The sequence below is a fragment of the Eurosta solidaginis genome, chromosome 5 (genome assembly GCF_040869045.1).
Source record: "Eurosta solidaginis isolate ZX-2024a chromosome 5, ASM4086904v1, whole genome shotgun sequence".
Taxonomy (NCBI): domain Eukaryota; kingdom Metazoa; phylum Arthropoda; class Insecta; order Diptera; family Tephritidae; genus Eurosta; species Eurosta solidaginis.
In genome coordinates, this window is record NC_090323.1 from 121,753,894 (window position 1) to 121,781,451 (window position 27,558).

Here is a 27,558-nt window from a genome sequence, read left to right on the forward strand (position 1 = left end):
CACTCCTTTTTTTTGGTTAATTACTATGTTCTGAGTACGCCGATCTTTATCGGTGCGCTCTGCCCACAGTTCCACGTCCGCACATGTTTTTTTTTTTGTTTTTTTGGACTAAGTCGAAATTATGCAATTTTGAACTTACTTATTTTACTAATTTGGTTTGCCCAGATCGCACATACATACTTCTTTGCCGGAACGCTTCCGACAAACTTACCCCTGACTTCCCCACATTTAGCCTCAGGAGCTTGCTTTTAAACTCCTGAAACATTGTTGAATTTTTTTTTTATAATTTTTTTGTTTTCTTTCGAATTTTTCTTTTCTTTCACTCGTTTTTTTTTTTTATATATATTGTCAGCACGGCTATAACTTTATCACTATTAATACGCTCACATCCAAGACCGTATGCGATCGATCTTGATCAGTGGTTGGGCGTGGTCATATGTACGTATGTATGTTTGAGTTTTTTTTGTTTCAGCTACTCAACTGCAGCGTCGCCGTTGGATAAGGAGAGTAACTTGGTGAGTGTTTTGAGTGAAATATAAAAAATTTATCAGAATACGCCTGTTTAGTTGTATGTACATGTGTTAGCACAGATTCCTGCTCTTGCAAAAATAGAACAGGAATTAGCAAATCAGAAAAATAAAAACAGATTGCAACGAACATATGTGCATGCATGAAAAACGTCACAAACGTACATTTGCACTTACATACATACCATTTGTTTGCATATACACATGAATTCTTTTCCTTGATGACCTACTTTTGCTGTGTACATAATTGATCTTATGTTTATTTGAGCGGTTGCGGTAGGTCAGGGATTAGGGTACTTGAATTTTTTTTCTATTCGCCCTCTTATTTTATTTTATTTGAATTTGTATCTTTAGAATTAGAATTAGCTCCTATTAATAATACCGCATTAGGGTGGCCCTAAAAGTTTAATTTTTTTGTTTGAGACCAGACACTTTGTCTATTAGCCGTAGGTATTTTTTTTTATAGAATTGAATTTGGAATGTATCTACTGGTTCTTGCACTCTTATGAATTTTTAATGTTCGCCAGTAATAAAAGTTAGCATTAAGTTTGAGCAATTTTTTTATTGTTACTTTGAGTAAACTCTTGAAGCCCTTGGAAAATTATTTTGTAGTAAACTTTGAGTTTAAAGTTTTATTGAAATTATTGAACTGGTAGTAGGGTGTTAGTCGGTAATTTGTAAACCAAAAATTTTGTAAATAAATTATAAGAATTATGTTTGGATGAAATTTTAAGACATTCATAATGCAGGGCTAAGTCGAATTTTGGTGTTGGTGCTGCGCTTGCGCGCGGTAAGGTAAGGTGAAGGTGAGTAATAGGGAAATGACTTATTGACGGATGGACAGACTCAGGTCAGGTTTGGGGGCACTGTAAGGTAAACAGGAGTCAGCACAGTGCCCACGGTGCAGTGCAAATTGCACTGCAGAGGGAGGGTAGACTCCACCTGACAGGACAGGCCTTCATCTGTTTCTACCCCTTATGCTTTCCCCTTCTAACTTTGCCCCTCACGTTTATTTCTATCTTTTTCAGCTTTTTCTCTCCTCTCTATAAACATGCAGGTATGAACCCTCTTTTTGTTCATGTGGCTGCGGGTGAGGTCGGTGGTGCAATACCCCGCCCAAGACGACGAGCTAGCCTGGGCCCGCAAGCATACCTGCTTGCCGCCGCCCTCACCACCCAAACAGTCAGCCACGTAACAGTTCCTTTCCAGGTCTTTAAGCTACAGTTTGAGAAGACCGCAACAGTGAACAACTGGAATGCTGAAGATAAAGTTGCTGTACTCTTCGTAGCATTGAAAGGACCAGCTGCCGAAATCTTACAGACTATTCCAGAGTACGAACGGAACAGCTATGAAGCATTGATGGCCGCTGTCGAGAGACGTTATGGAAGCGAGCATAGAAAACAGATATTCCAAATTGAGTTGCAGAACCGTCACCAAAGAGCGAATGAGACTTTGCAGGAGTTTGCCTCGGATTTTGAAAGGTTGGCACATTTGGCAAATGCGGACGCACCCGTGGAGTACACTGAAAGGGTAAAGATTCAGACCTTTATAAATGGCATACGGGACGTCGAAACAAAGCGAGCTACATACGCAAACCCAAAGCCAACATTCGCAGAAACGGTGTCACAGGCTCTGATTCAGGAAACAGCGTCGCTTCTGCGTAAGCCAGTTTTCAAAGCACGCCGTGTGGAAGTAGAAAGGCCAGAGTGGGTAGACACAATTTTGGAAGCACTGAAGGGATCTCAACAGAAGAATGCCGGAGTTATCAAATGTTTCAAGGGCGGCAACCCAGATCACATTGCACATCATTGCGAACTTGGTCCTAATAGTTCCAACAATGTGGGTGGCCGTAAACGCAAAGCTGGCGGAAATGAGCAAGACCGTGTCGGATGTAAAGAACGAAAACTTTCCCCGGATATTGAATGTCCTGTGATATCTGTATCGCAAATTGGAAGGAAATCAATCAGTCTTACCGTCAGAGGGAATGTGGATGGCAAGGAGCGTGTACTGACTGTAGATACGGGCGCATCTCATAGGTACACAAATTTTCTTTTTAAATTATCATAATTACAATATGAAACTATCACTGAGTGATCGTAAGAAAGACCAAGAAACTAGTTACATCCCTAATTAATTTATTTATGCAACCAATCTAACTAGCTAATTTTCCTAAGAAAATTTGGAAACAAAAAAAATCTTTATAACTTATTTAACTCTAGAGATCAATTTCCGGGAATCCGTTAAGTCGACCGCCTCGACGTTTGTTGGGACATTTCGGTGCCTGAGTATGGACCAAGGGTACAGCTACTCCTTCACCTGCGTGATGATTTTTCTTTTCTTATTTTTTGTTGACATTTCAAAAGTTAGTTGGACACATTGGCCTCTTTAAACATTTTCATTTGATGAATCACGGTTTTAGTGGCCGTAATTTCCATCACTCCTGCAAACTTTTCACCGTTTTTCTCGGGTCAAGCAAGTAGATTTTATTTTCTTATTGCGTTTAGAACTTCAAAATGGTCACAATAGTTCGATTTGTTCATCTGGCTTACAACTGGCTCAGAGTTGGTTGTAGTTTTTAATATTTATTAATTGGTTTAGGTAATTTCTTTGTGGTTTAGTTCTACTTCGAGATCACTGCAGTTTGCCTGCTACTTTTAAATTCGTTGTGGGATCGTAAAGTCCAGCTCCCGTCATAACAGTACGATTCTTATGGCGCCATACGTGATATGCTATCAAGGGTATGTTCATGCACAATGAAAACCATTCGCCACATAATAAGAACAATAAGTTAAGAAAAAATATGTAGAGGGTCAAATTTATTAAAATTTTTGTTAGCAATTGCCGAATATTCGGATTCTAGGAGAGTTTCAGTTTGATAGACAGTTCTGTATTTCATCTATTGAAAGTTATTCTGTTGGGAAACTCGCTTTGAAAGCTTTTCGCTACTTTAATGGTTATTCCACTTTATTGCACAATGCACTTTAGAGCGTTTTATTAGCTACTACTCGATTTCAATTTATCAGATTTGAGCTTAGCCAACACAATTCTCATTTTTAAGGCTACTTATATAAATTTTCTCTTGATTAATTTTGTCAATCATTATCTTAACGCTCTGTAAAAGCTTATTTGGAGCATTATTTATTAGACATTTATTCACATTCACAAATTAACCGTCCACGAAATAAAATGTACTTGATTCGACGCCATGTTTTCAGCAACTTTAAGCAATTAACTTTAGAAATTATCTAGAACAGCCGGGGATTGTAGTCCCAACGCACGCGGGCTTGGGTCCGACGATTTTAATTTTTGCCAGGTCATTCCGATGTCTCCTCATAAACTCTTGGTAAATTGAAATAAACTCCAAACATCGTTAAACTGTAAAACTTTGTGCACACACGCGTGTTCGGGTGGTTCTCGCCCACCTTGGTGGTCTTGCCGATGTCTACATCAAAACTGATTTTATTAATCTTTGGCCTACGCCTTCAAAGCCTTTGCTTCTACCGGGAGTTTTCCAGTTTTCCATATCTACTCTCCTTAGGTATAGGTCAAACGGAATAATCGCCTTATCTTCCCGTTAGACATTGTTTTTTTTTTTCTTTTCTTCTTTATATACCTTTGTACAGTCAGATCAGACAATGTGACTTCCTTATTCGTATCGAGAGATGAGAAATAACGTTATAGATCACGCCATCCAAATTTGCTTAACAAAAAAAAAAAAAAAAAAAACAGGAAAGTACCAGCATAAATTCGTACTGGTTCAAAAAAAAAAATGATTGAAATTGCGTAAACCCTAAATAAATCATCTACGTAACTGTCGATCGTTGAATAGCAAACAACCAAAAGCTAAAATTTTATATTTCCCCATATCCTCCTCTTAGGGTTCGAACTTGGTACTTTTCCCTATTGGGTACTTCGCCATCTTGCTCTGGCGCAGCTAGGCTATTTCACCTTAAATAAGGACAGATATTGTTCTAGGTAATCCGGTCCGGTTGGGGACTTTTTTTATATAATCGAAATCTACTATACCTCGAATACAGAAAAAAAAATCTACCAGTTTCTTGTAAAAAAAAGAACAAAAAAAAAAGGGACATATGAAGACTAGTTTGGCATAGCATTCATACTGGTTGTGCGATAGCTTGCATCATTGGATTTTCTGCATGGCATATATGTATTGTCACGGATATTAGCATCACTAAGCTATACCATCACTAAGGCGATGCTAAGGCCATGCTAAGCGATATTTACGTCAATAATCAAATCATGTATACACATATATAAGGCAGCCGAGAGATGTCACACACAGATGCATTTACTTATACGCCTATGTTTGCGCGATAATAATTCAATAATTCAATCATTATGTATCTACATAAACGAATAAATAATTGCGTCTACACATATGTACCATGTACGTATACGAGCAGCGGAGAGTCAATGCACAAACACATGCATATATCTGAGATACTCCTATAAGTATGCAATGAGAAAAACTTTAAAATTGTTCAATTGTAGTTACAGCTGAGATGTTTGAGAGCTAATGGACTAGTAGATTCTGGAAGCGCCTAGAAGATGCGAATGTTAAAATCAAAGAGTATAAAAGGCGACAGATGTAGAGGCGCTGGAACTCAGTTTGATTTGAGTTGTCAAGCAGTTTCGATTAAGACGATATCTAGCGAGCAATAGCAGTATTATTTTGAAATTCAGTTTATTTAAGCTATCAGTTTGATAATTAAGCCAGCTAATTGCAAAGTATAAGTGTTATTGAGGAGTACTTAAATAAAGGCCATTTTTCCATTATTCAATATTGGATTTATTTATTCAACAGTTTAGTGATACGAACTTAGCAGAGGATTGCAAATAAGAGGATTTGCAAGTAAAATTCGTTACAGTATGATTTGTGCCTTAACATCATCTAGTAGTTCTCTCTAGTTGAGCGCCACCTTCGTTATGCGCATGTGCGGGTTTTCCAAGTATTAGTGCATGCTCACTAATTCCAATCTACATATATATATAGGTATATTATACCTATATGTGTACCTACAATTGTACAATATCAAGTGGGTGTGTTGGTGATTGCCTTACCTGGGCTTTTAAGTTACGCTCGCCCGCTCACAAGCATATAACTCTGTTGGTTCGTCAGAGCACATCGACGCTAAGTATATTTTTATGTTGTTGCACTGGGCATTGGTCGTGTCGAGCTGTTCGAACCAGTGTTCGGTACAATACAACAAACATGTTGATCTGCAATACTCAATTATTATGGATGTTGTGATAATGATATCGCCCTGTGATGGTCGCATATTACGTCGAGAGGCTAATATCCATAGTTGGGCACCACTACATATACACGATTACCAAATTGAGAATGTGTTAGTATACACGAACGCGTGGCTAGCACGAATGCAAAATCAAATATTTACTTAGTTTGATTCCAGCGCTTGTACTATAAGCACATATCACACGCAGTCTTGGTACAGTATTTGGTCGTACAATACGAAAGTATTGTACGTACTTATGAATGCAAAATGTTTCAGATTGAATGGGAATTAGATTTTTTTTGTTTTAAATAGCGCCAATAAGCCACAATGCTTAGTTTGCGGGAAAATTATAAACTTCATTTGCAAGCAAAGCTTAAGTCGACATTTCGTTTTACTCCACAGGAGCGTAAATACTCTTACCCCTGAGGAAAAAATGATAAAGTTCTTCGAATGTAAGCTTGCTTTTTTGGAACGTTCAAAAATAAATGAAATGGAAGAAAATTTGTCTCAAGCAAAATTGAAAGCTTCTTTCGTGGTTAGCTTTGCTTTAGCAAAATAAGGTAAGCCATTAGAAGATGGTTTTTTTTTTTAAGATTTGGCTGTAGCCGTCCAAGATATTTATATTTCCAATTGAAACAAAATATATTAACCGCCAGGTCTTATTCCATTGCATTGGATGAAAGTACCGACATTAGTGACACCTGTCAGCTTTTGGTATGTGTGAGGACTGTTGACGGTAACTTTAACATGTCGGAGAATATGTTTTGTTTGCGAGGACTCGAATTAAATGTGACGGGAAGCACAATTTATGCGTGTATTGAACGCGAAGTGTTTGGATTTGCAGATAAAAGTTGCACTGATGGTGCTCCCGTAATGATTGGTGCAAAAAACGGACTAGTAGGTCAGTTCATTCGCAGTGGCCTAAAAGTGCCCACCTTTCATTGCATTTTGCATCAACAGCAATTAATTGTTAAAAGTTTCAAGGTGGGACAGGCTATGGAAATCACCGTCAAAATTATAAAAAAAAATACGTGGTGGACATAATGCACTTATGCACCGAAAATTCCGCGCATTTCTGGAAGAAATTGAGGCAGAATACGGTGGTGTCTTACTTCACACAGAAGTAAGATGGCTAAGCCGAGCTAAATGTTTAGAGCGCCTTTTAAATTTGAGGGAAGAAGTTATATGTTTCTTCGCTGAGGATCCGTCTACTGAAACTCAAGAATTGATAGGCAAATTAAAAGATCCTAATTTTTTGCTACGCCTTGCCATTTTGTGTGATGTGTCAATTTTATTTTCGCAATTAAATATAAGTACTCAAGGAAATAACAAATTTATTTTTGACTATCTTGCATCTCTAGAAATATTCGAAAAGCGACTTGATATTCTAGTATCCCAGCTTCGTGAAGGCATTTTAGATAATTTTAAAAATACTAGGGATGTATGTGACCGATTTCAAATGCAAGACAAGATCTCTCAATATTTACCGTCATTTGAAGATCTCAAAAATTGTTACCAACAAAGATTTCATGATTTTAATAAAATTAAACTTTTGATACATTTATACGAAAACTCTCTGCCGTGTGCAGTAGAAGATATGGAACTGCGGCTGCAAGAAGAGATAAAATTACTTCACAATGATTTCGCCTTGACTTTAGGAGGGGGAATTCAATTTTGGAAGGTCATAGATGAGCAGAAATACCCTTTATTGAAAGCTGAAATTTTTAAGTTATGCTCGATGTTTGGAACAACTTATATGTGCGAATCAATGTTTTCATCTATGGCTTTTATTAAAAACTCGTACAAGAAGCTCACTGATGAGCACATGGAAGATCTGCTAAGAATTAAAGTTTCAAATTTCGTTTTAAATTACGATGATTTAATTAAATATATTTCTTCGTAGTTTTTCTATTTTATGGTTTAATGGAGTTGAGCTTTAATTTACTTTCTTATGTTTTTGTTATTCATTATTTTTTATAAAGCATTGTCTCCCTATGTTTGCTATTTTTAACAAAAACAACTTACATGGTGGAATCACCATATGAATAACAAACTTAAACTGTTATGAGCAGTAAGATTCCATCGATATTCACCTAGTGGTTACTGTGAAGATAATATAATATTTCGATCCTTCCAGCACCTAGCGGCGATATGAAATATGAGCCTAATCGGACCACAAATACGATTTTTTGAAATATATTATATTCCAAGTTTCAAGCTTGTACCTTATCGGAATGTTACTTAAATTTTAATTACAAAATTCGTTCACAACGGCCTGTCAAGTCAAGCTAAATAAAAGGGTTTAAAAATACTAAAACTACCATATTTTACTTCTGAAAAATGCAAAAAAATTACAAACACTTTTTCGGGGACAACATTGAAAATTTTTCATTCATATGTACGTATTTTTCGACCGTTCTCTGTGGTAATATTGCGTGCGACACCTCCTTATTGTACGGACGTCGAAAGCAAACTAAATGTGTTTGGTCGTTGATTTTGACGAAGTAGTAATTTTTCGTTCGCTCGTTGTATACGTATGTGGCCGCTTAGCAGGTGCTATGCTCATACCAGGCATGCTTAACGAACGAAACGATATCATTTCGTTACGATAATCAACGCTAATAAACGAAACGAAGTGACTTCAAAAAAATTCTCTTATTTGCCCTTTTGCTAAGTTCGATCACTAAACTGTTGAATAAATAACTCCAATATTGAATAATGAAAAAACTGGCCTTTATTAAAGTACTTCACAATAACACTTATACTTTGCAATTAGCTTGCTTAACAACCAAACAGGCTTTTCTATTCCAGAACTTACTAGTTAGTTTCAGCTACAAAATCGCTAGCCACAACTACGTTTATAACTTCTCATTTGCGTAATACTTGCACAAATTATTGCCCTCTCTTGTGACAACTCAGATAAGATATATGCATGTGTTTGTGCATTGGTTCTCCGCTGCTCGTATACGTACATATGTGTAGACGCAATTATTGATTCGTTTATGTAGATACATAATGATTGAATTATTGATGTGAATTCACGTCACTGCTTAGCATCGGCCTGGAGATGGCAGTACCCCTTATGGCCGTTTTCACACTGGCGAGTTAACTCAAGTTTTACTTTAACTGCGTTGCAAGCGTTAACCTACACTTCAATAAACTTCAATTTCACAGTGAAGAGTTAACTTTCCAATGAAGTCAAATAAAATCATATGATTTTAGTAATAAAGTATGGCAACATTATTTATTAGTGAGAAAGAAGAATAATAATCAAAACAGAATAGCAAAATGTCTGACCAGAAGCGCGCATAAAATTTTTCATCAGCAGAAATTGACAAATTATTATTAATTGTCGAAACAAAGAAAAGCATTATAGAATGCAAAAAAACCGACCGCGTTAGTGTCGATATGAAGGAGAAGTGTTGATATGAAATATCCCTTCGTTTCAATGCCGAGTTTGGTACGGGACGATCGAAGAAAGTGTTGAAGGATAAATATAGTAATTTAAAGAAATCGTTAAAAAAAACCAAATCAGAAGTGCGGAAATCCTTATATACTACTGGTGGAGGCCCAGCATCAAGCCATACATATTCTCCATCAGATGAGCATTTAATGCGTATAGTGCACGATGGTAAGCATACTAAATATTCTATAGGAAGAGCTGGTAATTATTTCTGTTTATTTTCGAACAGTTCATGCAAATAGTGGCGAAGATTTTGAATACGAAGTAGTGACTGAGGAAGGGATAGTGGAAGTGTTAGAGGACTGCGAAGATAAGGAAGGTATTTCTAATATTAATTTCAAATTTGACGACGATGTGACTTTTAACTATGTAATTTTTCTAGATGTTAATGTAAACTGGAGCAAATATACTCCTAGTATGCTTAAAAGCGCTAAAAGCGCCAAGCTGGCACCAAATTTAAGACAAAGCTCGAAGTCCAGCTGGTACGATTTGGCTGAAACCAAGAAAATATGCGCTGAAGAGGACTTGGAAATGCGTATTAAGGAACATGACATGAATGTTAGGCGGGAGGAAGCGGGACGTGCTCAACGGCTATTAGAAGAAGAGCATCAAATCAGGATGAAGATTTTAAAAACTGATTTGCAAGAAAAACAACTACGTCTACAAAGCCCAAAAAACGATTTGGAGCAGCTATAGAGATTTTGGGAGTAGGATGGCGTGTATGAGCGGGCACAAGAGTAGGAGTGTAAGTTGAGAGTGGGAGTGGGGGAGTGGAGTCGGGAGTGTGGGGTGGAGTGGGAATTGGGGAGTGTGGAGTGGAGTGGGAATTGGGGAGTGTGGAGTGGAGTGGGAATTGGAGAGTGTGGAGTGGGTGTGGTAGTGGAGTGGGGAGTGTGGAGTGAAGTGGGAATTGGAGAGTGTGGAGTGGGGAGTGGTAGTGGAGTGGGAAGTGGGGAGTGTGTGGTGTAGTGGGAATTGGGGAGTGTGGAGTGGAGTGGGAATTGGGGAGTGTGGAGTGGAGTGGGAATTGGAGAGTGTGGAGTGGGGAGTGGGGAGTCTGGTGGAGTGTGGGGAGTGGAAGTGGAGTGGGAAGTGGGGAGTGTGTGGTGTAGTGGGAATTGGGGAGTATGGAGTGGTAGTGGGAAGTGGGAAGTGGCGAGTAGTAGTGGAGTGTATTGGGGAGTGGAGTGGGAAGTGGGAAGTGGCGAGTAGTAGTGGAGTGTATTGGGGAGTGGAGTGGGAAGTGGGGAGTGGTAGTGGAGTGTATTGGAGAATGGAGTGCAGTGGGGAGTGGGAGTGGAGTGGAATGGGAATGAAGACTGGAGTGGTAGTGGAGTGTATTGGGGAATGGAGTGGAGTGGGGAGTGGGAGTGGAGTGCGAAGTGGGAGTGTGTGTGCGAATGCGAAAAATGTATAAATATATGAAAGCCAAAGTTCGGAAGGGACAAAGACGAAAATATACAACCTTGAAAATAATTTTAAATTTGTTTTATTTAACTGAATATGTTATTTTAGAGTTTAGCTCATCAGACGACTGCTCATCTGCGTAGGAATGTATCCTTCCGGCTATTCAAATAGTTGGCGGTCCACTTCTTAAGGCGCGGGGAAGCGTTGACTCTTCTATGTGCTGGAGTAGGGTGCTGTGATCTACTGTGTCAACAGTTTTGACAGTTCAAGCGCTATGCTTACTGTCCTATGATGCGATTCTTGCATTAGCGCTAATGGTGCTATGCAATTTACGGAACCATGATGGCTGGCCAGCAAAAGGGGTTGTTGTTGTTGTAGCGGTACTTCGCCCCGTTCAAGCGAGACCACTACCACTGTTGTTGTTTTTGTTGTAGCAGTGCTTCGCCCCACCTAACAGCCAGTGAGTAAGGCGCTGATATTTGGGTGGTATCTACTGGGGCAACGCAACGGCTGGCAGGAGGGATGTAGATGTTGATAATTTCTAGGTTTGTATCACATGACCGGACAGATAGGCCTTGACGTTCTAAGACATTGTCCCTGCGGTCGATGCCAGGAGCAATTATATAATATTGCACAGAGTGGTGTATGATAAACGCGAGGCCGCCTCCATTTCCGCTCTCGCGATCCTTTCTGTGGACATTATACCCAGAGTAGGTCTGCAATGCAGATCTCGCTGTGAGTTTAGTCTCTTGAATCGCAGCAATGCGGCTGTTATGCCGCTTCATGAAATCGACTATCTCCGTAATCTTCCCAGTTAGTCCATTACAGTTTAACTGCAGAATTCTGAAGTGCATAGGGGGGGGGGGGGGGGCGCTTAGGCGTAGACTACGGGACGCCCTTGGGCGTGAACAGCAAGGAGCCACAAAAGATTTATAAAAGTTACGTGGACGTCGGGTTTTAGGGTCAAGCCCAGAACAACCTGTCCGATGCAACCATCCCTTACACGAGACACACTGAAAAGAGTATGACCGTCCTAAAAAGATTCTTTTCTGGCAGATGCAGCAAAACCATTTCACAGGACCGGGGTCAGGAGACGGACCCGGATTGGATTCGATACCTTCTGGAGCAGTCCCGCTGCAAGGAGCTGCTGGGAGGATGACAATTTGTGGGAGGTACGCAACAAATTAAATGGGGTTACACTGAAATAACAGTCCTTGGTCGGAAAAAATCCCGAGTCGCTCCGGTACATAGAACAGACTGCCACTACCACTCATAGGTTGTCATCGAAATCATCTAACGGGAGTCGAAGGGAAACAGCTGCTTCGAAAGGGTTGGACCATACAGTGTGCCGTTAGATCTGTTGGCTCCACATCACAGTTAAAAAGATGGTTTGTGTCATGTGGAGACCCATCGCAGGCTGATTGATTCTGGATAAGTACGAGTTTGCTCTACTACAGTATGTATGTACATGTCATTATTTAAAATAAGTTCGAAAAATGCTGATCAATTAAAGTAAGTCTCATATGATTATTTCGGCTAATGCTTGGTAAATGATTGTAAGCTGGTGCTTCTTATAATGTCTTCAACGCCTGGCGATAAAGGTGGAGGCTCCCAATCTCTATTCAAACAGAAAATATTGTGCAAAACTGCAGTGGCGACAACAATACTCTCAACTTTTGCTATATTTATTCGCAACCCTAGTGATAGTACTGGAAATCTACGTTTCCATACGCCATACGAACGCTGAACGCAGTTTCTTGTTCTAACTAAGGACTCGTTATAAAGATTTTCTTCTGGACTATTGCATTGTGACAAAGGTGTTAATACCCAATTTGTATTTTGATAACCACTATCAGCTACAACGATTCCATTTTGGAACTCCCCATTTTCAAGACGTGCGCATATACGAGAATTTCGAAAAATGGTTGCATCATGTGCGGATCCTGGCCACCGCGCTACAATATCCAATATCTTGAGAGTGCTATCACAAAGGGTTTGAACATTGAACGAAAACCACCCTTTTCGATTCCGATAAAGTTCAGCCTCATCTCCTCCTGTAATAATACATTTCCAATAACCAATGAAGGAAACAATTTTCGAGTTAGTTTACCAGGTGAACTAATTTTTATATGCGTACAGTCCATAGCAGCTATAACCCGGGGGAATTTAGCTATCATATAAAACTGCTTTTGAATACTTCGAAGTTCTTCATCAGAGGGAAAACAGATGATTTCTTTGGCAAGTAGCGCTAAGTTGTGGGAGACAACTATAACTACGCGCGAAGTTGTTGTTGTAGATACTCCACATAGATCGCCTACTGTTTGCAGAAAACTTCCAGTTGCATAAAAGCGAAGAGTAACTAGCAGCATTGTTTCAGCGGTTAAGGCACTATTCCTACGATTTAGAAACATTACAGTGATTTCTGCAATGCTACCAAAGTAGCTGCTTACCATTTCGTTTTGTGTTCCAGTTTATCCTTAATTTTAGCTAATACAGCCCAAGCTACTTCTTTAGTCAATCTAAACCGATCACGAAAATCCTTCTCATCATAGTTTGAGAACACAGTTCTTTCGCGAATAGTTTTGCTTCTACGGACAATTATTCTTCTAGCAAGACTATGATCTTCTGCATCGTTCATATCCTGCAATTCCTGATAGTCAAAACGGTCCATTTTATTCCGGGCAACGTAAAATAAAATTTGCATTTAAAATTTCTATTTCAAAGTCAACGTCAAATTAATAAATAAATAAATATGTATTTCAAAGTCAATCAGCTGATTTCTAACTAGAGTTTAACTCGCCAACATTGGGCAGTAAACTTTTAGTTAACTCACTACAGTGAAATTGAGAATCAATAGTTAACTGTGGAATGTAAGTTAACTTGCCACTGTGAAAATAGCCCTTAGTGTTACTAATATTCGTAACACTGCCCTCCACCTAAGTCTGATCGTCCCGATTAGACAAATCTCTCGATCTGAACGCTGCTAGCCTCTCCAAATGAACCACTTTCATTTTGGTTCGTGGTTTGCCCATGGTTTGTATGCGGTAAACTACATCGTTGATCCGTTTTACAACTTTGTATGGGCCTTCCGAGTTACACTGCAATTTCGGGGACAAACCTTTTTTCCGTTGTGGGTTGTATAGCAGCACCAAATCTCCTTCCTGAAACCCTTCCGAATTAATTGCTTTATCCTACCTCGCTTTCATCTTGTCACTCATAATCTTTGCTCGTTGCCTTACCAGATCGTGTATCTCTCTCAGCTCTTCTTCCGAGACACCGGTGGATTTCTTGACATTCCTCTCCGCATCGGCATCTATCCCATACTTCAAATCAGCTGGCAGTCGAAGGTCATTGCCAAAAATTACCTTTGCGGGAGTTTGGCCCGTTGTCTCATGTACTGCCGATCGGTAGGCCATCAAGAATAATGATATGTGTGTATCCCAGGCCTTATGGTACTTGTCTACTACTTTCCTTAAATGCTCCTCCAACGTTCTATTGAAACGTTCCACCATACCATCGGACTGAGGATGCAATGCAGTTGTCCGTGTTTTCCGAATGCCCAACTTCTTGCACATTTCTTGGAACACAGCTGATTCAAAATTCCTGCCTTGGTCAGAATGTAACTCCATTGGTACACCATACCTTGCAACCCATTCGTTTGTAACCACTTCTGCTACTGTTTCTGCTTCTTGGTTTGGGATTGGGTATACCTCTGGCCATTTACTGAAATAATCCATAACCACCAGTACGTATTTGTTTCCGTGCTTGCTAATAGGAAATGAACCTGCGACATCCATGGCGATCCTTTCAAATGGTGCACCTTAAATATACTGCTTCATCTGGCCATGACTTCGTGTTTTGGGCCCTTTCGCTCTGTTGCATACCTCGCAGTTGGCAATCCACTCGGTGACCGACTGACGGCAACCAACCCAATAGAATCTCTGCTTAATTCCAAGATGACCTCCACTTGGACCATTATGCAGCTCGCTGAGCACGTCTGGAATCCTCTTCCTGGGAACAACTATCAGTTTCTTCTTGCATTGACCATCCTCATTCTCCCATACTCGATGAAGGCAACCGGGTGTTTATGCATTGGTTCTCCGCTGCTCGTATACGTACATATGTGTAGACGCAATTATTGATTCGTTTATGTAGATACATAATGATTGAATTATTGATGTGAATTCACGTCACTGCTTAGCATCGGCCTGGAGATGGCAGCACCCCTTAGTTTTGCTAATATTCATAACAATCTAATATCTAATCTAATATATTTCTAATATATATTATAAATGGGAAAGTTTGGATGTTTGGATGTTTAGATATTTGGATGTTTGTCCAGACGTTTGTCTTTGTGACTCAATCACGCAAGAACGGCTGGACAGATTTGGATGAAATTTTGCACACATATAGCCAATAGTCTAGAAGCATCTACTGGCTATATTTTTTTCAAAAGGGGGGAGGTCCCCGCCCCCTAGGAACAGTTATAATTTAATTATTGTATTTTTTCGTCTTTGTGACTGAATCACGCCAAAACGGCTACACGGATTTTGATGAAATTTGGGACACAGACAATAGTCTACTTGCGAAATTTTTTTCGAGCCCCCTTGGGTGGGGATCCCACGACCCCTTCGAACAATTACTTTTTATAATTTTTACACATTATAATTTTACCTTTACTGACCTTCACCAATATTACAACGCAATAGGTCAAATAAGTCGAGGGCTTACAAAATGAGCAGTGACACCCTCCGTCCCACCTCCCCCTTCTTCCCAACTCTGGTGTAAATTCTATAAATTATTATAACTCAATATAAATTTTCTCCAAAATCAATAGTTTTTGGTATCTGGAAAAACGATCAGTAGTCCTCTCCTTCTCCTCCCGCCATCCGCCCTCCTTCAATTGTTTTTATTAGTACGCTTTTATTAGCTTTACCTGTATGTTTCTATGTAACTCTTCATTCGCTCCAACGCGCCTGCTGCCTTATTAACATGGTTAGGGTCACATCGAAACCCTTCCGGGATGATTTCTGGATGGTTTTCGGGATCCCGCCACGTCATTTCGGGACTCTTTCGGGTTCATTTGGGGTTCCTTCCGGCATCATTTCTGGATGGTTTTCGGGACCCGTCGGGGTCATTTTGGGACTTTTTCGGGATCATTTGAGGTACCTTCCGGCATCATTTCTAGATGGTTTTCGGGATCCCGTCGGGGTCATTTCGGGTCTTTTTCGGGATCATTTGGGGTATTTTTCGGCATCATTTCTAGATGGTTTTCGGGATGCGTCCGGGATCCCGTCGGGGTGATTTCGGGACTTTTTCTAGACTAATTCGTGATCATTTGGAGACCCTTTCGGCATCATTTCTGTATGGTTTTCGGGATCCGTTCGGAATCCCAGCAGGGTAATTTCGGGACTATTAGGGGATCATTTGGGGACCTTTCCGGCATCATTTCTGGATAGTTTTCGCGATCCGTTCGGGATTCCGTCGGGGTCATTTCGGGATCATTTGCGGTACCTTCCGGCATCATCTCTAGATAGTTTTCGGGATCCCGTCGGGGTCACTTCGGGACTTTTTCTCGACTGATACGGGCTCATTTGGAGACCCTTTCGGCATCATTTCTGTATAGTTTTCGGGATCCGTCCGGGATCCCGTCAGGGTAATTTCTGGACTATTAAGAGATCATTTGAGGACCTTGCCGGCATCATTTCTGGATAGCTTTCGGGATATGTCCGGGCTCCCGTCGGGATCATTTTGGGACTATTTCGGGATCAGTTGGGGTATTTTCCGACATCATTTCTGAATGGTAACTTTTTCGGGATCATTTGGTGTCCCTTCCGGCATAATTTCGGGATCATTTGGGGAGCCTTTCGGTATCATTTCTGGATGGTTTTCGGGATCCGTTAGGGAACCCGTCAGGGTCATTTCGACCCTTCCGGCATCATTTCTGGATGGATTTCGGGATCTGTACGTGTCGGGATCTGTCGTGACTTTTTCTGTATTATTACGGGATCATATGGGGACCCTCTCGGCATCATTTATGGATGGGGTTCGGGATCCGTCCGGGATCCCACAGAGTTATTTCGCGACTTTTCGGGAATATTTCGGGATCATTTTGGGACCCCTGCGGGATAATTTCTGGATGATTTTCGGGATCTGTCCGGGATCCCGTCAGAGTTATTTCGGGATCATTTTGGGACCATTTCGGGATAATTTCTGAATGATTTTCGGGATTCGTCCGGGAACCCATCGGAGTTTTTTCTGGACTTTTTCTGGACTATTTTGGGATAATTTGCGGCCCCTTTAGAGATCAATTCTGGATGGTTTTCGGGATCCGTCCGAGATCCCGTCAGTGTCATTTCGGGACTATTTCGGAATCATTTTGGGACCTTGATAAATTCTGCATGATTTTCGGGATCTGTCCGGGATCCTGTCGGAGTTATTTCGGGACTATTTCGAACTATTTCGGGATCATTTGTCGACCCTTCAGAGACCAATTCTGGATGGTTTTCGGGATCCGTCCGGGATCCCGTCAGTGTCATTTCGGGACTTTTTCGGTACTCTTTCTGCATCATTTGGACCCCTCCTTGATAATTTCTGCATGATTTTCTGGATCTCTCCGGGATCCCGTCGGAGTTATTTCAGGACTTTTTTGGGACTATTTCGGGATCATTTGGAGACCCTTTAGGGGTAATTTCGTGACTTTTTCTCTATTATTTCGGGATAATTTGGGGACCCTCTCGGCATCGTTTTTGGAAGTATTTCGGAATTCCGTCCGGGATCCCGTCAGTGTAATTTCGGGACTTTTTCGGGACTATTTCGGAATCATTTTGAGACCCCTCCGGAATAATTTCTGGATGATTTTCGGGATCTGTCCGGGATCTCGTCGGAGCTTTTCGGGACTATTCCGAACTATTTCGGGATCATTTGCCGACCCTTCAGAGACCAATTCTTAATGGTTTTGGGGATCCGTCCGGGATCCCGTCATTGTCATTTCGGGAATTTCCGGGACTATTTCGGAATCATTTTGGGACCCCTCCTTGATAATTTCTGCATGATTTTCGGGATCTCTCCGGGATCCCGTCGGAGTTATTTCGGGACTTTTTTGGGACTATTTCGGGATCATTTGGAGACCCTTTAGGGGTCATTTCGTGACTTTTTCTGTATTATTTCGGGATCACTTGGGGACCCTCTCGGCATCGTTTCTGGAAGTATTTCGGGATTCCGTCCGGGATCCCTTCAGGGTTATTTCGCGACTTTTCGGGAATATTTCGGGATCATTTTGGGACCCCTGCGGGATAATTTCTGTATGATTTTCGGGATTCGTCCGGGATCCCGTCGGGACTTTTCTGGGATTATTTGGGGATCCCTCCAGATTTACGGATGGCTTTCGTGATGCCGTCAGGGTCAAATCGGGACTATTTCGAGATCATTTGGAGACCCTTCCGGCATTATTTCGGGATGTTTTTCGGGATCCATACGGAATCCCGTCAGCGGAACTTTTTCAGGGCTATATCGGGTTCCGTCAAAAACATTTTGAGACTTTGGGAGTATTTCGGGATCATTTGAGGATAGATATTTCAGGGATAATTTCTGGATGATTTTCGGGATTCCTGCAGGATCCCGTCAGGATCATTTTGAGACCCCTCCGGGATAATTTCTGGATCACATTCGGTATCCCGTCGGAGTTATTTCGGTACTATTTCGGGACTTTTTTCTGGATTATTTCGGGATCATTTTGAGACCCTTCCGGGATAATTTCTGTATGATTTACGGGATCTGTCCGGGATTCCGTCGGAGTTTTTCCGGGACTCTTTCCGGACTATTTCGCAATCATTTGCGAACCCTTCAGAGATCAATTCTAGATGGCTTTCTGGATCCCGTCAGGGTAATTTCACGAATTTTTCGGGACTAATTCGGAATCATTTTGGGACCCCTCCTGGTTAATTTCTGGATGATTTTCGGGATCTGTCCGGGAAATTTATTATCATCTTGGGACCCTTCCGGGATCATTTTCTTCGCAACCGATAGTTCTGCACCCATGCCTTTTTAAATTATGAGCTTTTATGGCCGTGGATTTGCTGCTAATTATTCGCAATTAAAATTCGGTATGTTTTATCTTCAATCTAACACAGCTTTTTCGTTCTATTTTTGAGTTTTTTAAATGAATCGTGTAACGAACTGTTATAACTATAATTACACTTTTTGTAATATTTTAACCAACTAAATACCCGAAAAAGCAACACTATTTTCATCTAAAAAATTCTCTTTGGTTTTAACTAATTGTAGTTTCACTCCTTTGTTCTATGAGTAGTAATTCTTTCACCCCTCTCATATCACTTAATTTAATTTAAAAACAAGATGTATTTTTTTTTTATTCGAAAAAACTGTATTGTACTATTCATGAAAGCGTGCCGTTCAGCTTATCTTCTAATTTAGTTCTTTTTTTTTACTAAATTACAAAAATAAAATACATTAGACAAAAATAATTTTTAAACAGATAACTTGATAAGCAGGCTAACGTGAATAGCACATATATTTTATTTTCTCCCTGCGGACGGGGCCGCAGGTAAAGGCTAGTCTAATCTAATATATATTATAAATGGGAAAGTTTGGATGTTAAGATGTTTGGATGTTTGGATGTTTGGATGTTTGGATGTTTGGATGTTTGGATCCAGACGTTTGTCTTTGTGACTCAATAACGCAAGAACGGCTGGACCGATTTGGATGACATTTTGCACACATATAGCCAATAGTCTAGAAGGATCTACTAGCTATATATTTTTCAAAAGGGGCGTGGTCCCCGCCCCCTAGGAACAGTTATAATTTAATTATTATATTTTTTCGTCTTTGCGACTGAATCACGCCAGAATGGCTACACGGATTTTGATGAAATTTGGGACACAGACAGTAGTCTACTAGCGATATTTTTTTCGAACATGGAAAGAGGGGTGGGGGTCCCACGACCCCTTCGAGAAATTATTTTTCATAATTTTTACACATTATAACTTTACGTATACTGGCCTTCACCAATATCACAGACTCAAGGGGTCAAATAAGTCGAGGGCTTACAAAGTAAACAGTGACACCCTCCGCCCGCCCCCTTTATCTCCCCCTCTGGTGTAAAATCCATAAATTGTTATAACTCAATTTAATTTTCTCCTAAATCAATAGTTTTTGGTATCTGGTACATACAGAACGAGATCTAGACAATTTTGGAGGAACGATCAGTGGTCCTCTCCTCTACTCCCGCCATCCGACCTCCATCAATTGTTTTTATTAGCACGCTTTTATTAGCTTTACCTGTATGTTTCTATCTAACTTTTTATTCGCTCCAATGCGCCTGCTGCCTTATTAACATGGTTTTATAATTAGCTTCACCTTATTTGTAATCCCGTAAGGGTCATATCGAGACCCTTCCGGGATCATTTCTGGATGGTTTTCGGGATCGGTCCGGGATTACGCCGGGGTAATTTCGGGACTTTTTCGGGACTATTTCGGGATCATTTTGGGATCCCGTCGGGGTTATTTTGGAACATTTTCGGGACTATTCCGGAATCATTTCGGGACTATTTCGCGATCATTTGGGGACCCTTCCGGCATCATTTCTGGATGGTTTTCGGGATCCGTGCGGGATCTCGTCGGGGTCATATGGGGACTTTTTCGGGATCATTTGGGGGCTCTTCCGGCATCATTTCTGGATGGTTTTCGGGATCCGTCCGGGATATCGTCGGGGTCATTTGGGGACTTTTTCGGGATCATTTGGGGGCTCTTTCGGCATCATTTCTGGATGGTTTTCGGGATCTCGTCGGGGTCATTTTGGGACTTTTTCGGGATCATTTTGGGGCTCATCCGGCATCATTTCTGGAGGGTTTTCGGGATCCGTCCGGGATCCCGTCGGGGTCATTTCGGGACTTTTTCGCGACTAATACGGGATCAATTGGGAACCCTTTCGGCATCATTTCTGGATGGTTTTCGGGATCCGTCCGGGATCCCATTAGGGTAATTTCGGGACTATTAGGGGATCATTTGGGAACCTTTCCGGCATCATTTCTGGATAATTTTCGGGATCCGTCCGGGATGCCGACGAGGTGATTTCGGGACTATTTCGGGATCATTTGGGATACCTACCGGCATCATTTCTGGATGGTTTTTGGGATTCGTCCGTGATCCCGTCGTGGTCCTTTCGGGATTTTTTTCGACTAAAACGGGGTCACTTGCGGACCCTTTCGGCATCATTTCTGGATAGTTGTCGGGATCCCGTCACGGTCATTTCGGGAATATTAAGGGATCATTTGAGGACCTTTCCGGCATCATTTCTGTATTGTTTTCGGAATCCTTTCGTGATCCCGTCAGGGTCATTTTGGGACTTTTTCGGGGCTAATACGGGGTCATTTGGGGATCCTCTAAGGGTCGTTTCGTGACTTTTTCTGTTTTATTTCGGGATCATTTGGGGACCCTTCCGGCATAATTTCTTGATGGTTTGTCGGATCCATCAGGGTCATTTCGGGACCATTTTGGGATCATTTGGGGACCCTTCCGAGATCATTTCTGGATCCGTCCGGGATGCCGTAGGAGCCATTTCGGGATTTTTTGTTACTTTTCCGGGATAGTTTTTGGACCCTTCAGGGATCATTTCTGGATCTGTGCGGGAACCCATCTGGGTCATTTCCGGACTATTTCGGGATCATTTTGGGATCCTTCCGGAATCATTTCTGTATGGTTTTCGCGATCCGTCGTTGATTCCCTCGGAGCCATTTCGGAACCTTTTCTGGAGTATGTCGGGGTCAATTGGGGACTTTTTCGGGATCATTTGGGGCTCTTCCGGCATCATTTCTGGATGGTTTTCGGGATCCGTGCGGGATCTCGTCGGGGTCATTTGGGGACTTTTTCGGGATCATTTGGGGGCTCTTCCGGCATCATTTCTGGATGGTTTTCGGGATCCGTCCGGGATATCGTCGGGGTCATTTGGGGACTTTTTCGGGATCATTTGGGGGCTCTTCCGGCATCATTTCTGGATGGTTTTCGGGATCCGTCCGGGATCCCATCAGGGTAATTTCGGGACTATTAGGGGATCATTTGTGGAGCTTTCCGGCATCATTTCTGGATAATTTTCGGTATCCGTCCGGGATGCCGACGAGGTCATTTCGGGATTATTTCGGGATCATTTGGGATACCTACCGGCATCATTTCTGGATGTTTTTTGGGATTCATCCGGGATCCCGTCGGGGTCATTTCGGGACTTTTTCTCGACTAATACGGGATCATTTGCGGACCCTTTCGGCATAATTTCTGGATAGTTGTCGGGATCCGTTCGGGATCCCGTCACGGTCATTTCGGAACTATTAGGGGATCATTTGAGGACCTTTCCGGCATCATTTTTGGATAGTTTTTGGAATCCTTTCGGCATCCCGTCAGGGTCATTTCGGGGCTTTTTCGGGATCATTTAAGGATGGCTTTCAGGATTCGTCCGGGAACCCGTCAGGGTAATTTCTGGACTTTTCCGAGACTATTTCGGGATCATTTTGGGACCTTCCCAAGATCATTTCTGGATGGATTTCGGGATTTGTCCGGGATGCCCTCAGGGTCATTTTGGGACTATTAGGTGAGCATTTGAGGACCGTTCCGGCATCACTTCTGGATGGTTTTCGGTATCCGTTCAGATTCCCGTCGGAATAATTGCGGGACTTTTTCGGGATCATTGGGGTCCCTTCCGACATCATTTCTGGATGGTTTTTGGGATTCGTCCGGCATCCCGTCGGGGTCATTTCGGGACTTTTTCTCGACTAATACGGGATCATTTGCGGGCCCTTTCGATATCATTTCTGGATAGTTGTCGGGATCCGTTCGGGATTCCGTCAGGGTCTTTTCGGAACTATTGGGAGATCATTTGAGGACCTTTCCGGCATCATTTCTGGTTAGTTTTCGGGATCCTTTCCGGGTCCCATCAGGGTCATTTCGGGACTTTTTCGGCATCATTTAAGATTGGTTTTCAGGATTCGTCCGGGTTCCGTCAGGGTAATTTCTGGACTTTTCCCAGACTATTTCGGGATAATTTTGGGACCCTCCCAAGATCATTTCTGGATGGATTTCGGGATCTGTCCGGGATGCCGTCAGGGTCATTTTGGGACTATTAGGTGATCATTTGAGGACTTTTTCGGCATCACTTCTGGATGGTTTTCGGTATCCGCTCAGGATCCCGTCGGAATTATTGCGGGACTTTTTCGGGCTCATTTGGTGTCCCTTCCGGCATCATTTCTGGATGGTTTTTGGGATTCGTCCGGCATCCCGTCGGGTTCATTTCGGGACTTTTTCTCGACTAATACGGGATCATTTGCGGGCCCTTTCGGCATCATTTCTAGATAGTTGTCGGGATCCGTTCGGGATCCCGTCAGGGTCTTTTCGGAACTATTAGGTGATCATTTGAGGACATTTCCGGCATCATTTCTGGATAGTTTTCGGGATCCTTTCGGGGTCCAGTCAGGGTCATTTCGGGACTTTCGGGATCATTTAGAGATGGCTTTCAGGATTCGTCCGGGAACCCGTCAGGGTAATTTCTGAACTTTTCCGAGAATATTTCGGGATAATTTTGGGACCTTCCCAAGATCATTTCTGGATGGATTTTGGGATCAGTCCGGGATGCCGTCAGGGTCATTTTGGTATTAGGTGATCATTTGAGGACCTTTCCGGCATCACTTCTGGATGGTTTTCGGTATCCGATCAGGATCCCCTCGGAATCATTGCGGGACTTTTTCGGGATCATTTGGGGTCCCTCCCAAGATCATTTCTGGATGGATTTCGGGCTCTGTCCGGGATCCCGTCAGGGTCATTTAGGGATGCGTTCAAGATCCCGTCAGGGTCATTTCGGGACTTCTTCGGGACTATATCGGGATCATTTCTGGATGGTTTATGGGATCCGTCCATGACCCCTTAAGGGTCATTTCGGGACTATTAGGTGATCATTTGAGGACCTTTCCGGCATCACTTCTGGATGATTTTCGGTATCCGTTCGGGATCCCGTCGGAATCAATGCGGGACTTTTACGGGATAATTTGGGATTCCTTCCGGCATCATTTCTGGATGGTTTTCGGGATTTGTCCGGGATCCCGTCGGGTTATTTCGGGACCTTTTCGGGGCTAATACGGGATCATTTGGGGATCCTCTAGGGGTCGTTTCGTGACTTTTTCTGTATTATTTCGGGATCATTTTGGGACCCTTTCGGCATAATTTCTTGATGGTTTGCAGGATCCATCAGGGTCATTTTGGGATCATTTGGGGACCCTTCCGATATCATTTCTGGATCCGTCCGGGATGCCGTAGGAGCCATTTCGGGATTTTTTGTTACTTTTCCGGGATAGTTTTTGCACCCTTCCGGGATCATTCTTGGATCTGTGCGGGATCCCATCTGGGTCAATTCCGGACTATTTCGGGATCATTTTGGAATCCTTCCGGAATCATTTCTGTATGGTTTTCGCGATCCATCGTGGATCCCCTCGGAGCAATTTCGGAACTTTTTCTGGAGTTATTCGGGATAATTTAGGGACCCTTCCTGGATATTTTCTGGATGGTTTTTGAGATCCGCCCGGGAGCCCGTCAGGGTCATTTCGGAACCTTTTCGGGATCATTTTGGAACACCTTCAGGGATCATTTCTGTGTGGTTCTCTGGATACGTCTAGAATCGTGTCGCTCTCATTTCGGGTTTTTTTGGGACTATTCGGGGAACTTTTGGAGACCCTTTCGGGGCATTTCTGGATGGTTTTCGGGATCCGTCCGCGATAGCGTTGGGGTCATTTCGTAGCTTTTTCTGGATAATTTCGGGATCATTTGGGATCCTATCAGGTTATCAGCTCATTTAGTTATTTTTTTTACTCAATTACAAAAATAAAATGCATTAGACAGAAAACAAAATTTTAAACAGATAATAAGCAGGCTAACGCGAATAGCCCATATATTTAAAATTTTCCTTGCGGACGGGCCGCGGGTAGGCTAGTATATTATAAATGGAAAAGTTTGGATGTTTGAATGTTTGTCCAGACGTTTGTCTTTGTGACTCAATCACGCAAGAACGGCTGGACCGATTTGGATGAAATTTGGCACGCATATAGACAATAGTCTAGAAGGATCTACTAGCTATATTTTTTTGAAAAGGGGGGAGGTCCCCGCCCCCTAGGGACAGTTATAATTTAATTATTGTATTTTTTTCGTTTTTGTGACTGAATCACGCCAGAACGGCTTCACGGATTTTGATGATTTTTGGGACACAGACAGTAGTCTACTAGCGACATTTTTTTCGAACATGAAAAGGGGGTGCGGGTCCCACGACTCCTTCGAACAATTACTTTTTAATAATTTTTACACATTATAACTTTACGTATACGGACCTTCACCAATATTACAGACTCAATGGGTCAAATAAGTCGAGGGCTTACAAAGTGAGCAGTGACACCCGCCGCCCCCTCTCCCCCTTCTTAATTTGGAGTACCTACCGGCATCATTTCTGGATGGTTTTCGGTATACGTCCGGCATCCCGTCGTGGTCATTTTCGGGACTTTTTCGGGATCATTTGGGGTCCCTTATGGCATCATTTCTGGGTGGTTTTCGGGATTCGCCCTGGATCCCTTCGGGGTCATTTCAGAACTGTTTCGATATCATTTGGGGTACCTTCCGGCATCATTTCCAATGGTTTTCTGGATCCGTCCGGGATCCCGTCGGGGTCATTTCGAGACTTTTTCGCGACTAATACGGGATCATTTGGGGACCCTTTCGCCTTCATTTCTGGATGGTTTTCGGGATCCGTCCGGAATCTTCGCAGGGTCATTTCGGGACTATTTGGGGATCATTTGGGAACCTTTCGGGCATCATTTATGGATAGTTTCCGGGATACCTCGGGATCCCTTAAGGGTCATTTCGGGATGATTTTGGGGCACCCACTGGTATCATTTCTGGATGGTTTTCGGTATTCTTCTGGGATCCCGTCGGGGTCATTTCAGGACTTTTTCGGGATCCGTCCGTGATCCCGACGGGGTCATTTCGGGACTATTTCGGGATCATTTGGGGTACCCACCGGCATCATTTCTGATTTGTTTTCGGGATCCGTCCGGAATCCCATAGGGGTAATTTTGGGACTTTTTCGGGATCATTTGGGGTCCCTTCCGGCATCATTTTTGGATGGTTTTTGGGATCCGTCCGGAATCCCGGCGGGGTCATTTCAGGGCTTTTTCGGGATTATTCGGGGCACCTTCTGGCATCATTTCTAGATGGTTTTGGATATCCGTCCGGGATCCCGTCTGGGTCATTTCGGAACTTTTTCAGCGCTAATACGGGATCATTTGGGGACCCTTCCTGCATCACTTCTGGATGGATTTCGGTATCTGTACGGGAACCCATCAGGGTAATGTCGGGACTTTTTCGGGACTATTTCAGGATCATTTGGAGACCCTTTAGGGGTCATTTCATGACTTTTTCTCTATTATTTCGGGATCATTTGGGGACCCTTCCTTCATCAATTCTTGATGGTGTAGGACTTACTACTATTTCTTTACTGTCACCTAACATCCCAACTGCAATAATTAACTACTCTCACTATACATACACATACGTAAATATGTATGCATATTAATATGTAATACCTTTGTGCATTCTATTTTTTAATATTGCTCTTACTTCCATTAAATGAATTGAACTAATCGGTCGTGTTTTATTTTCGTGCGCTACTCTAATAAATGGTTATGGGCCCAGACCCATTTTTGTATTAAAATTAAAAAATAATAAGCATTTTTTTTTTTGGCGTTCGTCGCGATTTTAATACGTTTACTAAATAATTGTCGTTGGTCGGCCGGTATTGAATTTATTAAATTATTTAGTGTGAATTATGAGTTCGCTGGCACATATTGAAAAACTCAGTGCCGAAAATTACAGCACGTGGGCCATCCATATGAAGAGCCTGCTCATCACGTTGGAGTATTGGGAAGTAGTGGAAACAAAGTGTCCAGCTGATGACGATGCTGACGGAAAAGCAAAGTGGGAATCGACAGATAAAAAGGCACTGGCATATATAACTCTTTGTGTGAAGCCGTCAGAATTGATTCACATAAAGCATTGCAAAACTGCGAAAGAAGCTTGGACGGTGCTAAACAGTGTATATAGCGCTGATGGTCCAGCGCGAAAAGTTAACTTATTTAAAAAGTTGGTACGCTTCAGATTTGATGCAGGTGAAAAAATGGCCATGCAAATGAACGAATTTAGTACTATTTTGGACAAACTCACATCGATTGGCGTTGAGGTGCCGGAAGATTTGCTGTGTGTTTTGTTGCTGTGCAGCCTACCAGACGAAATGGATAGTTTTGTTGTTGCAATTGAAAGCAGAGACAGTTTGCCTACATTCGAACAATTGAAGGTCAAAGTTTTGGAAGAGGAAAGGCGGAGAAATGAAAAATTTGGCGGTAACAATGAGAGTGTATTTTCGGCGAATTCCAGCAGGTGGAGAAAAGGTGGGAAAGAAAGAGCGGCAGAGCGCAATTCCAGTAAAATAACTGAGCAGCCGAAAGTAAAATCGCGTGATTGGAGTACAGTTAAATGCTACTCTTGTGGTAAAAGGGGGCATATAAAGTCACAATGCAAAGCGACAAAGAAAGAAGCGGTAATGAGTATGAGCTCACATGTAAAGTTGCGAGATAGCAATATGTGGGTATTGGATAGCGGCGTTTCCTCCCATATGTGTAATGATTTAAAATTTTTCTCAAAAATAGAAGAGTGCGAACAAACGGTTACACTTGCATCAGCTGATTTTGTTGTCGGTACGGGCATGGGTAGAGTTTACATTAAAAGAAGAATGCGAAGCATAACATTCACTGATGTGCTTTATGTTCCAAACTTACATGGAAATTTCCTGTCGGTAAGCAAAATA

General features: G+C 42.1%; 2 protein-coding genes across 2 annotated transcripts in view; one reads left to right on the forward strand and one right to left on the reverse strand.

The window, feature by feature from the left end:
* The window catches only part of mus312 (mutagen-sensitive 312), a 554,297-nt gene that overhangs the window by 389,868 nt on the left and 136,871 nt on the right, over nt 1–27,558 (forward strand). The gene's annotated exons all lie outside the window — the stretch shown is intronic.
* On the reverse strand, nt 12,192–13,326 carry LOC137252871 (putative nuclease HARBI1). Its single transcript, XM_067788987.1, has 3 exons — nt 13,106–13,326; nt 12,766–13,049; nt 12,192–12,709 (listed from the first exon to the last, which is right to left on the reverse strand). Exons 1-3 carry the CDS (start codon nt 13,324–13,326, stop codon nt 12,192–12,194), a joined length of 1,023 nt encoding a protein of 340 aa, XP_067645088.1.

Excerpts from the sequence above, each read along its gene's own strand:
- LOC137252871 (XM_067788987.1), bottom strand. The coding sequence starts at position 13,326 with ATGGACCGTTTTGACTATCAGGAATTGCAGGATATGAACGATGCAGAA. Across the intron at positions 13,050-13,105 it reads CTGGAACACAAAACGAAATG|GAATAGTGCCTTAACCGCTG; the intron begins GTAAGCAGCTAC and ends TCTAAATCGTAG. Across the intron at positions 12,710-12,765 it reads TATAAAAATTAGTTCACCTG|GAGGAGATGAGGCTGAACTT; the intron begins GTAAACTAACTC and ends GTATTATTACAG.